Here is a 14,730-nt window from a genome sequence, read left to right as displayed (position 1 = left end):
GGACACACACACACACACACACGGGGAGACACACACACACACACACGGGGAGACACACACACACACACAGGGAGACACACACACACACACACGGGGAGAGACACACACACACACACACACACACGGGGAGAGACACACACACACACACACACACACGGGGAGAGACACACACACACACACACACGGGGAGAGACACACACACGGGGAGAGACACACACACACAGGGAGACACACACACACAGGGAGACACACACACACAGGGAGACACACACACACAGGGAGACACACACACACAGGGAGACACACACACACAGGGAGACACACACACACAGGGAGACACACACAGGGAGACACACACAGGGAGACACACACAGGGAGACACACACAGGGAGACACACACACACACACACACAGGGAGACACACACACACACACACACAGGGAGACACACACACACACACACACAGGGAGACACACACACACACACACACAGGGAGACACACACACACACACACACAGGGAGACACACACACACACACACACAGGGAGACACACACACACACACACAGGGAGACACACACACACACACACAGGGAGACACACACACACACACACAGGGAGACACACACACACACACGGGGAGACACACACACACACACGGGGAGACACACACACACACACACGGGGAGACACACACACACACACAGGGAGACACACACACACACACAGGGAGACACACACACACACACACACACACAGGGACACACACACACAGGGACACACACACACAGGGACACACACACACACGGGGACACACACACACACGGGGACACACACACACGGGGACACACACACACACGGGGACACACACACACACACACACACACACACGGGGAGACACACACACACACACAGGGAGACACACACACACACACAGGGAGACACACACACACACACAGGGAGACACACACACACACACAGGGAGACACACACACACACACAGGGAGACACACACACACACAGGGACACACACACACAGGGACACACACACACAGGGACACACACACACAGGGACACACACACACAGGGACACACACACACAGGGAGACACACACACAGGGACACACACACAGGGAGACACACACACAGGGAGACACACACACACACACAGGGAGACACACACACACACACAGGGAGACACACACACACACACACAGGGACACACACACACAGGGACACACACACACAGGGACACACACACACAGGGAGACACACACACAGGGAGACACACACACAGGGAGACACACACACAGGGAGACACACACACAGGGAGACACACACACAGGGAGACACACACACAGGGAGACACACACACACACACAGGGAGACACACACACACACACAGGGAGACACACACACACACACAGGGAGACACACACACACACACACAGGGACACACACACACAGGGACACACACACACAGGGACACACACACACAGGGACACACACACACAGGGACACACACACACAGGGACACACACACACAGGGACACACACACACACACAGGGACACACACACACACACAGGGACACACACACAGGGACACACACACACACACACACAGGGACACACACACACACACACAGGGACACACACACACACACACAGGGACACACACACACACACACAGGGACACACACACACACACACACACAGGGACACACACACACACACACAGGGACACACACACACACACACACACAGGGACACACACACACACAGGGACACACACACACACACACACACAGGGACACACACACACACACACACACACACAGGGACACACACACACACACACACACACACACACAGGGACACACACACACACACACACACAGGGACACACACACACACACACACACACAGGGACACACACACACACACACACACACACACACAGGGACACACACACACACACACACAGGGACACACACAGGGACACACACAGGGACACACACACACACACACACACACAGGGACACACACACACACAGGGACACACACACACAGGGACACACACACACAGGGACACACACACACAGGGACACACACACACAGGGACACACACACACACACACACACACACACAGGGACACACACACACACACAGGGACACACACACACACACACACACACAGGGACACACACACACACACACACAGGGACACACACACACACACACACACACAGGGACACACACACACACACACACAGGGACACACACACACACACACACACAGGGACACACTCACACACACACACACACAGGGACACACACACACACACACACACACAGGGACACACACACACACACACACACACAGGGACACACACACACACACACACAGGGACACACACACACACACACACAGGGACACACACACACACACACACAGGGACACACACACACACACACACAGGGACACACACACACACACACACAGGGACACACACACACACACACACAGGGACACACACACACACAGGGACACACACACACACACACAGGGACACACACACACACACACAGGGACACACACACACACACACAGGGACACACACACACACAGGGACACACACACACACGGGGACACACACACACACGGGGACACACACACACACGGGGACACACACACACACGGGGACACACACACACACGGGGACACACACACACACGGGGACACACACACACACGGGGACACACACACACACGGGGACACACACACACACGGGGACACACACACACGGGGACACACACACGGGGACACACACACACGGGGACACACACACACGGGGACACACACACACGGGGACACACACACACGGGGACACACACACACGGGGACACACACACACGGGGACACACACACACAGGGACACACACACACAGGGACACACACACACAGGGACACACACACACAGGGACACACACACACAGGGACACACACACACAGGGACACCCTTTCTTATCATGAAAATACCAGAAGTACATTGTAATAAATGAACTCCACAATTCATGGCAATGAAGAATTAACTTATGATATCAGAAATAAACCATCACAATGTTCGTCAAGTGTATTAAGGAATATGGAACCAAAGCGAGTAGATGGAGTTAAGATGCAGATAAACCATGATGAAATTGAATGTCGCAACAGGCTCAAGGGGTTGAATGGCCTACTCCTATTGCTACAACTGATTAGCTTGGCACAAAATCAAGTGAAAGTTTTTATAGTCTGATTCAAAATTCGCACAATATATAAACAAAATTATCAGTTGATAAGTACTTGCATTATATCCGTACAGCTTTAAGATTACTTTTGAGCAATTCAAAGAGCACTTAAAATAAATATTTTAAAAGAGCAACTTCAAATTCTGACATATGGCATAACTACTACACATTACTCTTTGCAACACATTGAAGCTGTGAAAAAAAATTACTTCAGATGTTCTCTGTGGTTTAGAACTAGTCAAATTGTACAAAATTGCATTCTAGTTTTAGTAGCATCTCAATTTTTTTTAAAAATCTAATTCTTTGCTATAAATCACAAACTGCTCATCAACCCCATAAGTCATGCACTCTGCTTGCCACAAGATCCAATAGGTCGATATTGCAACTCAAAGCAACCTTTATATTTAAAAGCAAAATACTGCTGGAAATCTGAAATAAAAACAAAAAATACTGGAAATACTCAACATGTCAGGCAGCATCTGTAGAGAAAGAAAGAGTTAATGTTTCTGGTCAATGACTCGTCGTCAGAACTGGAAGAAGTTGAAGATTAAAGAGTTTTTAAGTAAATACAGAGCCAGGGAAAAGTGTGGAGCGGGGAAGGAGAGGGAAAAACAAAGGGGAAGGTCTCTGATAGGGTGGAGGGCATGAATCATAGAATCATAGAAGTTACAACATGGAAACAGGCCCTTCGGCCCAACATGTCCATGTCACCCAGTTTATACCACTAAGCTCGTCCCAATTTCCTGCACTTGGCCCATATCCCTCTATACCCATCTTACCCATGTAACTGTCCAAATGCTTTTTAAAAGACAAAATTGTACCCGCCTCTACTACTGCCTCTGGCAGCTCGTTCCAGACACTCACCACCCTTTGAGTGAAAAAATTGCCCCTCTGGACCCTTTTGTATCTCTCCCCTCTCACCTTAAATCTATGCCCCCTCGTTATAGACTCCCCTACCTTTGGGAAAAGATTTTGACTATCTACCTTATCTATGCCCCTCATTATTTGATAGACTTCTATAAGATCACCCCTTAACCTCCTACTCTCCAGGGAAAAAAGTCCCAGTCTGTCTAACCTCTCCCTATAAGTCAAACCATCAAGTCCCGGTAGCATCCTGGTAAATCTTTTCTGCACTCTTTCTAGTTTAATAATATCCTTTCTATAATAGGGTGACCAGAACTGTACACAGTACTCCAAGTGTGGCCTCACCAATGCCCTGTACAACTTCAACAAGACATCCCAACTCCTGCATTCAATGTTCTGACCAATGAAACCAAGCATGCTGAATGCCTTCTTCACCACCCTATCCACCTGTGACTCCACTTTCAAGGAGCTATGAACCTGTACTCCTAGATCTCTTTGTTCTATAACTCTCCCCAATGCCCTACCATTAACGGAGTAGGTCCTGGCCCGATTTGATCTACCAAAATGCATCACCTCACATTTATCTAAATTAAACTCCATCTGCCATTCATCGGCCCACTGGCCCAATTTATCAAGATCCCGTTGCAATCCCAGATAACCTTCTTCACTGTCCACAATGCCACCAATCTTGGTGTCATCTGCAAACTTACTAACCATGCCTCCTAAATTCTCATCCAAATCATTAATATAAATAACAAATAACAGCGGACCCAGCACCGATCCCTGAGGCACACCGCTGGAATGATTAAAAGGGATGATGGTGTAAGGCAAGGAGGATGGTAATGGGACAAGTAAAGAAACAATAGATTGGTCTAGAGGAGCTGTAAATGGCAACATCAGAACCATTACCAGCATTTGCTATCCGAAAAAATGGGAGCAGTGGTTATGATCTGAAGTTATTGAATTCATTGTTGAGTCCAGAAGGTTGTAAAGCGCCTAATCAGAAGATGAGGTGCTGTTGCTCGAGTTTCTGTTGAGTTTCATTGGAACAATGCAAGAGGCCAAGGACAGAGAGGTCAAAGTAGGACTGGGACCAAGAATTAAAATGGCAAGCGACTGGCAGTTCAGGGTCACGCTTGTGGACTGCGCAGAGGTGTTCAGCAAAGCAATCACCCAATCTGCGTTCGGTCTCCCCAATGTAGAGGAGACTGCACTATGAGCAGCAAATACAGTATACTAAATTGAAAGAAGTACAAGTAAATCACTGTTTCAGCTGGAAGCAGTGTTTGGGGCCCTGCTCAGTGGGAAGGAAAGAGGTGAAGGGGCAGGTGTTGCATCGCCTGCACTCGTACGGGAAGGTGCCGTGGGGAGGAGAGCGGGTGTTGGGGATGATGGAAGAGTGGACCAGGGTGTCACGGAGGGAGCGTTCCCTTCGGAATGCTGAAAGGGGAGGGGAAGATGTGTTTGATGGTGGCATCGTGCTGGAGGTGGCAGAAATGGCGGAGGATGTGGAGGCTGGTGGGTTGGAAAGTGAGGACAAGGGGGACCCCATCGTGGTTCTAGGAGGGAGAGGGAAGGGGTGAGGGCAGAAATGCGGGAAATGGGACAGACACAGTCGAGGGCCCCGTCAACTACAGTGGAGCGGAATCCTTAGTTGAGAAACACGGAAGGCATATCGGAAGCTCTGGTGTGGAAGGTGGCATGGTCAGAACAGATGCAACAGAGACAGAGAAACTGGGAGAAGGGAATAAAGTCCTTACAGGAAGTGGGGTGGGAGTCGGTGGGCTTATAGTAGATATTGGCTGACAGCCTGTCCCCAGAAATGGAGATAGAGAAGTCGAGGAAGGAAAGAGTCGGAGATGGACCACGTGAAGGCGAGGGAAGGGTGGAAATTAGAAGCAAAGTTGATGAAATTTTCTAGTTCGGGGTGAAAGTGGGAAACAGCACCGATACAGTCATCAATGTACCAGAAAAAGAGATGAAGGGGGGGGACCTGAGTGAAACTGGAACAAAGAATGTTCCACGTATCCCACAAAAAGACAGGCTTAACTAGGACCCATACTGCTTCCCATAATGACACCTTTTATTTGGAGGAAGTGAGTGGAGTCAAAGGAGAAGTTGTTCAACGTAAGAACAAGTTCAGCCAGACGGAGGAGGGTGGTGGTGGTGGATGGGGACTGATTGGGCTTCCGTTCAAGAAAGACCTACGGAGGGCCCACAGGTTGTCCTGGTGGGGGATGGAGGTGTAGAGGGACTGGATGTCCATGGTGACAGTTAGGGCCGGGGAATTGGAAACTGTTAAACCTTTATATTATCCCTACAACCAATCCCAGGCCTCCTGGCTAATGTGCAGGCACTGGTTGAGAGTCTCATTTCCAACAGCTCAGGTTAAACTGTGCTTACATCCTTGGACAGAGCACTGCAGGGCAGGAGGTACAGAAATACTGCATTCGTGTAATGGGTTTAAAGTGACATTTAAAACACATCTCTGCAGATAGATGTTTAATAGGATACGAATTACGTACAGTTGTCTCTCTCTTTAGGAACGCCTGTTAAATTATAAATGCTGCAAACTATTAACTGCTGCAGGGTATAGTATTTTTAAATCCAATCTTATGCCTAAAATGACATTATAAAAGAGAACAGGAATAACTTCAGTGTACATTTAATGCAGCTGAAATCGCCGAATTTCCCGACAGAACGGGAGCAGAATCGAAGTTGGGGCACAGGAAGATCGGAGTGTGGCAACACCGTAGATCTTTATTTGTGGTTTGTGGTTTTTAAAAAAATATATATATCTCAATTGGAAGGAAATTGATCCAATTTGGCTCTGGCAATAGAATGGTGCCATGCAGGCTCAGATTTAGCTGACAGACTTACTCCATCACCAGGAAAAGAAATTGAGAAATCTCACCTGTCCAAAACATCATCTTCATATTGTCAGTAAAAGTCTAAACTTGCAATGCAGCCACCTCCCTAGGCAGGTCTGTCACACCTTGCTCTCTCAGACCAGCCAGGTAAAAAAACAGGTTATAAATTTACAGGAAGAACACTGTTCTGATTAAAACATTATCTACAAATCTAACAGTTTACCTGGTGGGCAATTTATCCATCCAATGCGGTACAATTTAAAGCATAACAAACAAAATAAATGGTAATTTCTTGATATCAATCTATAAAAAGACACAGATTAATTGCTCTTCCTGTAAATCTTAATACTCATCTGCTTTCCAGACAGAAAGCGTCAGAATTATAAAAACATTAGCAAAATCAGGCAGTAAAATAATCTATAATATTTCAAATAAAATCTATTAAATATGCCGCCCCGACAAGTTACACATCAATACAATAAATAATAAAAACCCTCTGAATACATAGTAAGATTTCTCTCGGAAATGTGCCATGGTGTGAAAATAAAAACACCAGAAACTGTCACATGAATAAGAAAAAGGGCGTCATGAATTGAAGGAGGAATTATGCCCTAACAAAACTGAGAATCAAAGCTCTACAGGACTTGAAAGTATCTTTCTCCTTCGCATTTCTGTTTTCAACAGAGGGCATTTAAACAATACTGGATGATGTGTCACTGACACCAAAACAACCCTCTCAGCGATTAATTAACACCTCGGACCAGAAGAAAGAAAAAGGGGAGGGGAGGAATAGAACAAAATAAAAAGGAAATGTACAATTATGGCAGAGTGAATATTCAAAGGTAAATTCAAAAAGATATTTCCAGCCTGTTTGTAAACGTCTTAAACGGATGCCGGGCGGCCAAAGGGCAGCTGGTTCCTCTTAAAAAAGCGGTGATTACATGGGGGTTTATTCATTACCTTTGTATCTCTCCAGAACGTCCTCATAGGCCTGCACATACTCCTTCTCCTCGGCGAAGGTGGTCGGGATCTGACCCGGCACATAACCGGCCATGGTGGTAGCGATCCGGCCGCAATCCTCGCCGCTTCCCCGGCACTGGAGACCGAGTGCGATCGGCCGCTTTCTCCCTCTCCCACTCCCTCTCCCTCTCTCTCCTTTCCTGCTCACAACACGGGCTCCTGGACTCGCTTCGACCAGCGCTGCGGAATGTGAGTGGGGGTGTGGAGCGGGCTCCGAGTGATCTTTCTCCGGGTTGAGCCTCCGCCGAATGTCTGTCTGTCTCTCTCCTCACCGATTCCTGCTCCTTTTTTTTTTGATGAATGGCTGCTCCCGCTGGCGGACTGTGTGGCAGCGCCGCCCGGAGTCTGACTCACTCTAGCACACAGGCCAACCACATTCCCCAGGAGCTTGTGTGACTGCACTAAGGGAAAGGCAGAGCGCCGCCTCTGGACTCCTTCCGATCCGGCCTCCCCCTCTCCCTCTCCCGTTTCATCACTTGTGTCCGCCCAGCGCCTCCTCGCGGCTCCGCATCGGCCTCGCGCCGATCAACGGCCGACTCGCGAGGGATCGCTCCACACAGCGACACCTGGCGCCCAGAGACCAGAGGCACGGGTCAGGGTGAGGCCGAGGCACTGGGAACTCCAACTAATCACATCGCTTCCAGGTGAGGATTATGGGGAGATCTACCGATCACATCACCGCCAAGTGAGATTATGGGGAGATCTACCAATCACATCACTGCCAAGGGAAACACCAATCAATCACATCACCGCCAAGTGAGATTATGGGGAGATCTACCAATCACATCACCGCCTAGTGAGATTATGGGGAGATCTACCAATCACATCACTGCCAAGGGAAACACCAATCAATCACATCACCGCCAAGTGAGATTATGGGGAGATCTACCAATCACATCACCGCCTAGTGAGATTATGGGGAGATCTACCAATCACATCATTGCCAAGGGAAACACCAATCAATCACACCACTGCCAAATCAGATTATGGGGAGATCTACCAATCACATCACTGCCAAATGAGATTATGGGGAGATCTACCAATCACATCACTGCCAAGTGAGATTATGGGGAGATCTACCAATAACATCACTGCCAAGGGAAACACCAATCAATCACATCACTGCCAAATCAGATTATGGAGAGATCTACCAATCACATCACCGCCAAGTGAGATTATGGGGAGATCTACCAATCACATCACTGACAAGGGAAACACCAATCAATCACATCACTGCCAAATGAGATTATGGGGAGATCTACCAATCACATCACTGCCAAATGAGATTATGGGGAGATCTACCAATCACATCATTGCCAAGTGAGATTATGGGGAGATCTACCAATCACATCACTGCCAAGTGAGATTATGGGGAGATCTACCAATCACATCACTGCCAAGGGAGATTATGGGGAGATCCACCATTCACATCACTGCCAAGTGAGATTATGGGGAGATCTACCAATCACATCACTGCCAAGTGAGTTTATGGGGAGATCTACCAATCACATCACTGCCAAGTGAGATTATGGGGAGATGAATCAATCACATTGCTTCCAGGTAAGATTGTGGAAAGATCAACGATCGTAAAATTACACATAATCTGCAGCACAGAAACACCACTGGGCCCTGCTGGTCTATGCCCATGTTTATACTATAATTACCCATTCACATACTGCCCCCCTCCATCCCTCTGTTCCACTCTCCCTCACGCCTCCCCTTAATTGCATCAATGCTAACTGCTTTAACCACTCCATGTGGCAGCAAGTTCTACATTCTCACCACTCTGTGTGTAAATAAATTCCTCCAAAATTCTTTATTTAATCTGTTAGTGGTTATTTTATATTTATGTCCTCTTGTTTTGGACTTACCCACAATGGAAACACTTTCTCCATAGAGCCAAAGAACCATAGAAAAGATACAACACAGAAGGGGGCCATTCGGCCCATCGTGTCTGCGCTGGCTCGAAGAACAACCACGTGCCCATTCTAATCTCTCCTTCCAGCATCCATAATCCCACATCCATATTGAACCCCTTCATAATTTTCAAGACCTCTATCAAATCTCTTAATCTTTTTTCCAAAGAGCCCCAGCCTGCTCAATCTTTCCTGATAGTTGCATCCTCTCAATTCTGGTAACATCCTTGTAAATCTTTTCTACACTTTCTTCAGTGCTTCAATATCCTTTTTGTAGTATGGAGTGTGGTCTAACCAAGTTCTACATAAATTTAACATTAGCTTCCTGCTTTTGTATTCTATTCCTCTAGAAATCAACCCCAGTACTTTGCACTCTTTATGTCTTATCAAATTGTGTTGCTACTTTTAGTGATTTATGTATCTGTATTCCTAGATCTCTTTGCTGCTCCACCCTATTTAATATCTTATCTTCCAAGAAATAAGTGGCCTCCTTATTCCTCCTACCAAAATGAACCACCTCACACTTCGTTATAATTGAATTTCATTTGCCATTTATCCGCCCACTCTGCAAACCTGTTTATGTCTTCCTGTATTTTGGTGCAGTCCTCCACATTATTAGTTATACCCCCAATTTGATATAATCTGCAAGTTTTGACACCATACCTCTAATTTATGAGTCTAAATAATTTATGTAAATAGTGGACCACAATTGTCCCAGCACAGATCCCAACAGGACACCACTTCCCACTTTCTGCTAGTCAGAGAAACTTCCCTTAACTTCTACCCTCTGTTTCCTGTTTTGTAGCCATCTTTCAATCCATTCTGCCACCTGACCCCTGACTCCACATGCCCTGACCTTTGTTGTGAGTCTCTTATGTGGCACCTTATCAAAGGCTTTCTGAAAGTTGATGTATACCACATCCACTGCATTGTCCTTGTTATTTCTTCAGAACATTTAATAAGGTTGGTTAAACATGACCTTCCTTTTTGGAATCCATGCTGATAATTTTTTATTATATTCTCCACCTCTAGATATTTTGTTATCTGATGTGAAGCTAACCGGTCGATAGTTCCCTGGGTTAGTTCTATTTCCCTTTTTAAAGATAGGAATTACATTTGCTGCTCACCAGTTCTCTGGCACTATTCATTTTTGTATTGAATTTTTATACATGGATATTAGTGCCTCTGCTATTTCCTCCCTAGTTTCTTTAAGTATCTGTGGGTGCAATCCTTCTGGACCTGTGGTATTGTCCTCCTTAAATTTGGCTAGTTTGTCTAGTATCTCCTTTCTTTCTATCTTAACTGTTGTAATATCCCTCATGACTTCTTCGACTGTTGCCATTTCTTCTTTGGTAGTCTCTTCAGTGAAAACTGAGGCAAAGTATCTATTCAATATCCCTGCCATTCCTGTATCATCTCCTGTGAGTTTATGTTGCTTGTCCCTTAGTGGCTCTATCCCTATCTTAATTCTCCTTTTGTTACTTATGTGCCTGTGGAATACTATTTCTTTTTATATTCTTGGATATTTTCATTTCATATTTCCTCTTTGCCTTTCTAATTGTCTTTTTAACCTCCTAAAGGTCATTGTATCCCCTTTTGTCATCCTCTCCTTTATTGTTTATGTACTTTGCATACACCCTTTTCTTTAATCTTCAATCACATTGTTGCCAAGTGAGATTATTAGAAAACCTACCAATCACATCACTGCAAAGTGAGACATGGGAGCAACAACCAATCACGCAGCTGACAAATAAGATTATGGGAAAACCAACCAATCGCAACACTGCCAGGTGAGACTAAATAACACCAATCAATCACAGCGCTGACCATTGATATTATGACAAAACCAACCAATCACATTGCTCCAAGATGAAATTATGAGAAGACTAACCAATCAGAGCACTGCCAGGAGAGATTATAGGAAGACCAACCAATTACAGGATTGCCAGATGAAACTAGATGACACCAACCAATCATATCATTGCCAATGGAGACACAGGAGCAGCAATTAATCATAGCACTGCCAGGTGAGATTATTGGAAGACCAATCAATTTCAGCACTGCCAGGTGAGATTAGATGGCATGAGAACCCAAACCAATTACTTCACAAACGATGACTTCACTGCCTGGTGAGAAAACGGTGACACCAGCCAATCGCAAATGCAGAAATAGAAGGCAAAACCAACTAATGGGTGGAGCAAAATGCAGCAAAGGGTGCATGAAAATGCAAAAAAGCTCCTCAAAAAATAACTTCACCAAAAATCTATCTTTCTCCCTTTAAGAAGCCTCTTCAGCAGGCCAGGTCCCATGATTCCCCTACATCCAATTTAAATGAACAAGGCAAAGCCTCGCCTGAAGATGTGAAATTCAGCATTGGACATATTATCATTGTATTTAAATATTAATAATGATGCTACACATATCAGTAGCATGGCCTCATTATTTGGCCTGACGGAAAATCGTGACCTGCAAATAGTTCACGCAAGTTTGAGCGACCAATATCTCAACCCACGCCCGTGCCTGCGAGGCCTTGCGCTGCAACTAAGGCAACAGATCAGATTACTCAAAGCATAACAGTGACATCAACAGAATTTGACACAAGACACTGGACAACACCAATCACATTGCTGCAATGTGAGACAATAATACAGTTTAAAGTACAAAATCGAAATCACACAACATGAGGTTAGATGGACAACACCGATCACAACAGTGTCACTTCTGAACAAAGTAATAGCTGCAGAACAAGATTCCAATGTAAACTTCATGTGAGGCAAGATCAGGGACAGTCACCAATCATTTTACTGCAGCTCAACACCAGAAAGTAGAGTACCATGCAATATAAAATGGGCCAAACAATGAATTACATTTGGTGTAGGTTAAGATTTTGAATGTGACAAAAAGCTGTACAGCACATGGGATAAAGCTGAGGATAATCAATCACAATAGAGAACAACTTCAGAGTTACAACCCTTAGAGTCATCGACATTTTGTTTTAACAGCTACCATTCTGTGATATAAAGTACGATATTCTTCAACCTCTCCAGACCTGCTACAGTGTGCTGAACTTTAGTTTCTCTGATCAGTTTGGGCATTTACCATATCTGAAAGCACATTGTTCTACGTTCTACGTTCTGTTAAAAATTCTGTATTACCTCAGCTAACACCAGAATTATAGGCAGTTCAAAGATACAGTGTCCAAATAATTGAGGTTCTAATAATGTACTGTACTGTTATTGCAATATGGAACAGCGTCAGTTAAAGCACAAGATAGCGAAGTACACAGCATATAATGGAAGTTGGGGAGGAATGAAGATCTAATCACATTAGTGTTACTGCCAGGTGAGGGAAGGCGATCCAGAGAAGAGAAGAGCAGAGGTAACCAAGCATAACTGTGTGGCACCTAAAGGATTAGGAATCTGGACAAGATGTGATATCTTATTGAAACGTACAAGATTCTGAGGGGACTCGATAGGGTAGATGCTGAGAGGATGTTACCCCTCATGGGGGAATCTAAAACTAGGGGGCATAGTCTCAGAATAAGGGGTCACCCGTTTAAGACGGAAATGAAGAGGAATTTCTTCTCCCAGGGGGTCGTGAATCTTTGGAATTCTTTACCCCAAAAAGCTGTGGAGGCTGAGTCATTGAATACATTCAAGGCCGAGTTAGACAAATTTTTGATCAGCAAGGGAGTCAAAGGATATGGGGAAAGGGCGGGAAAGTGGTGTTGAGGTAAAAATCAAATCAGCCATGATCTCATTGAATGGCGGAGCAGGCTCGAGGGGCCGAATGGCCTACTCCTGCTCCTATCTCTTATGGTCTTATGGTGAGATAAAATGGGGACAACAGTAACACTGGGGGAATTGTGGGAAGAGCACACTATTCACATTACTATTACATTGACAAGAAATGGCAGCACCGACAGCATGAGATGGGAAACTGCGTGATATGTAAAACCAGGCAACAACCAATGACACTGCTTGTAATGCAGTGAAATACGGTAACACCCAGTGCAAGGTATAGGAAAGCACAGCATGTGAGACAAGATAAGGTGGGAGGAAGGCAACAACCAATTACGTTAGTGTTACTGGAACATGAGACAGCGATGTCTGCAGCATAAGGCAAAAGACTGCACATTACTTGAATGTCATGTGTGAAACAGTATGGCATCATTAAAAACACTCACACCATATTACTGTTCCTAAAGTGAGAGACAGGGATACCCCAAGAAAGAGCCAGAGAACCATACAGTATGCAAGACAAGGTTAGAAACAATGTCATTGTTGCTGTAGCACCAGAGAAGGAGTTTTGCAGAACAACATGTAGAACAGACACAACATGATACATCATCACCACTGAGCTCTTACTCATTTTGATTTGTGAGGAAGCAGATTAGAAGAATCAAATTATAAGATTAAAATGTATACTAGCAAATTTTTATAATGTTAGGAGGTACAATATAGATTTATTGAATTGTGATAACATTTGTTTTCATTTCTCAGTCCCCAACATCACCAAATGTGTCAAAGGATTCAGTCCCATCTTAGGACACAAAATAAACTACATGGCAATGGAAGCTATGACAGTAAGCATACAATAACACCCAGAATTATAGACACATTTCCCTTCAAATGGTCCCCAGAGGTTTCTAATTCCTAGAAGTTGACAAAACCACTAAGCACCAATAAATCTACACAGCTTCCCAAGAATACTCTGGGAAGTCTATCTGGGAAGACATAGCCCAACGGATGCTTCTCCCTTTCTCCCCGCT

General features: G+C 45.5%; 1 protein-coding gene across 14 annotated transcripts in view; it reads right to left on the bottom strand.

Annotated features, from left to right (window-relative positions):
- Positions 1–8,367, bottom strand: part of macf1a (microtubule actin crosslinking factor 1a) — a 523,722-nt gene extending 515,355 nt beyond the window's left edge. For 13 of the 14 annotated variants that reach the window (XM_068006495.1, XM_068006501.1, XM_068006496.1 and 10 more), the window contains exon 1: positions 7,984–8,066. In XM_068006495.1, coding sequence (XP_067862596.1) covers positions 7,984–8,022 — 39 coding nt within the window. In that variant the 5' untranslated portion in view covers positions 8,023–8,066. Of the gene's footprint in view, positions 1–7,983 lie in introns of all 14 variants that reach the window. The other variant, XM_068006497.1, reaches the window with a different exon arrangement.
- Positions 8,368–14,730: the final 6,363 nt, after the last annotated feature.

Source organism: Heptranchias perlo, chromosome 26 (assembly GCF_035084215.1).
Source record: "Heptranchias perlo isolate sHepPer1 chromosome 26, sHepPer1.hap1, whole genome shotgun sequence".
Lineage (NCBI taxonomy): Eukaryota > Metazoa > Chordata > Chondrichthyes > Hexanchiformes > Hexanchidae > Heptranchias > Heptranchias perlo.
The sequence above is the reverse complement of the archived record's forward strand: the minus strand, read 5'-3'. Positions and strand labels throughout refer to the sequence as shown.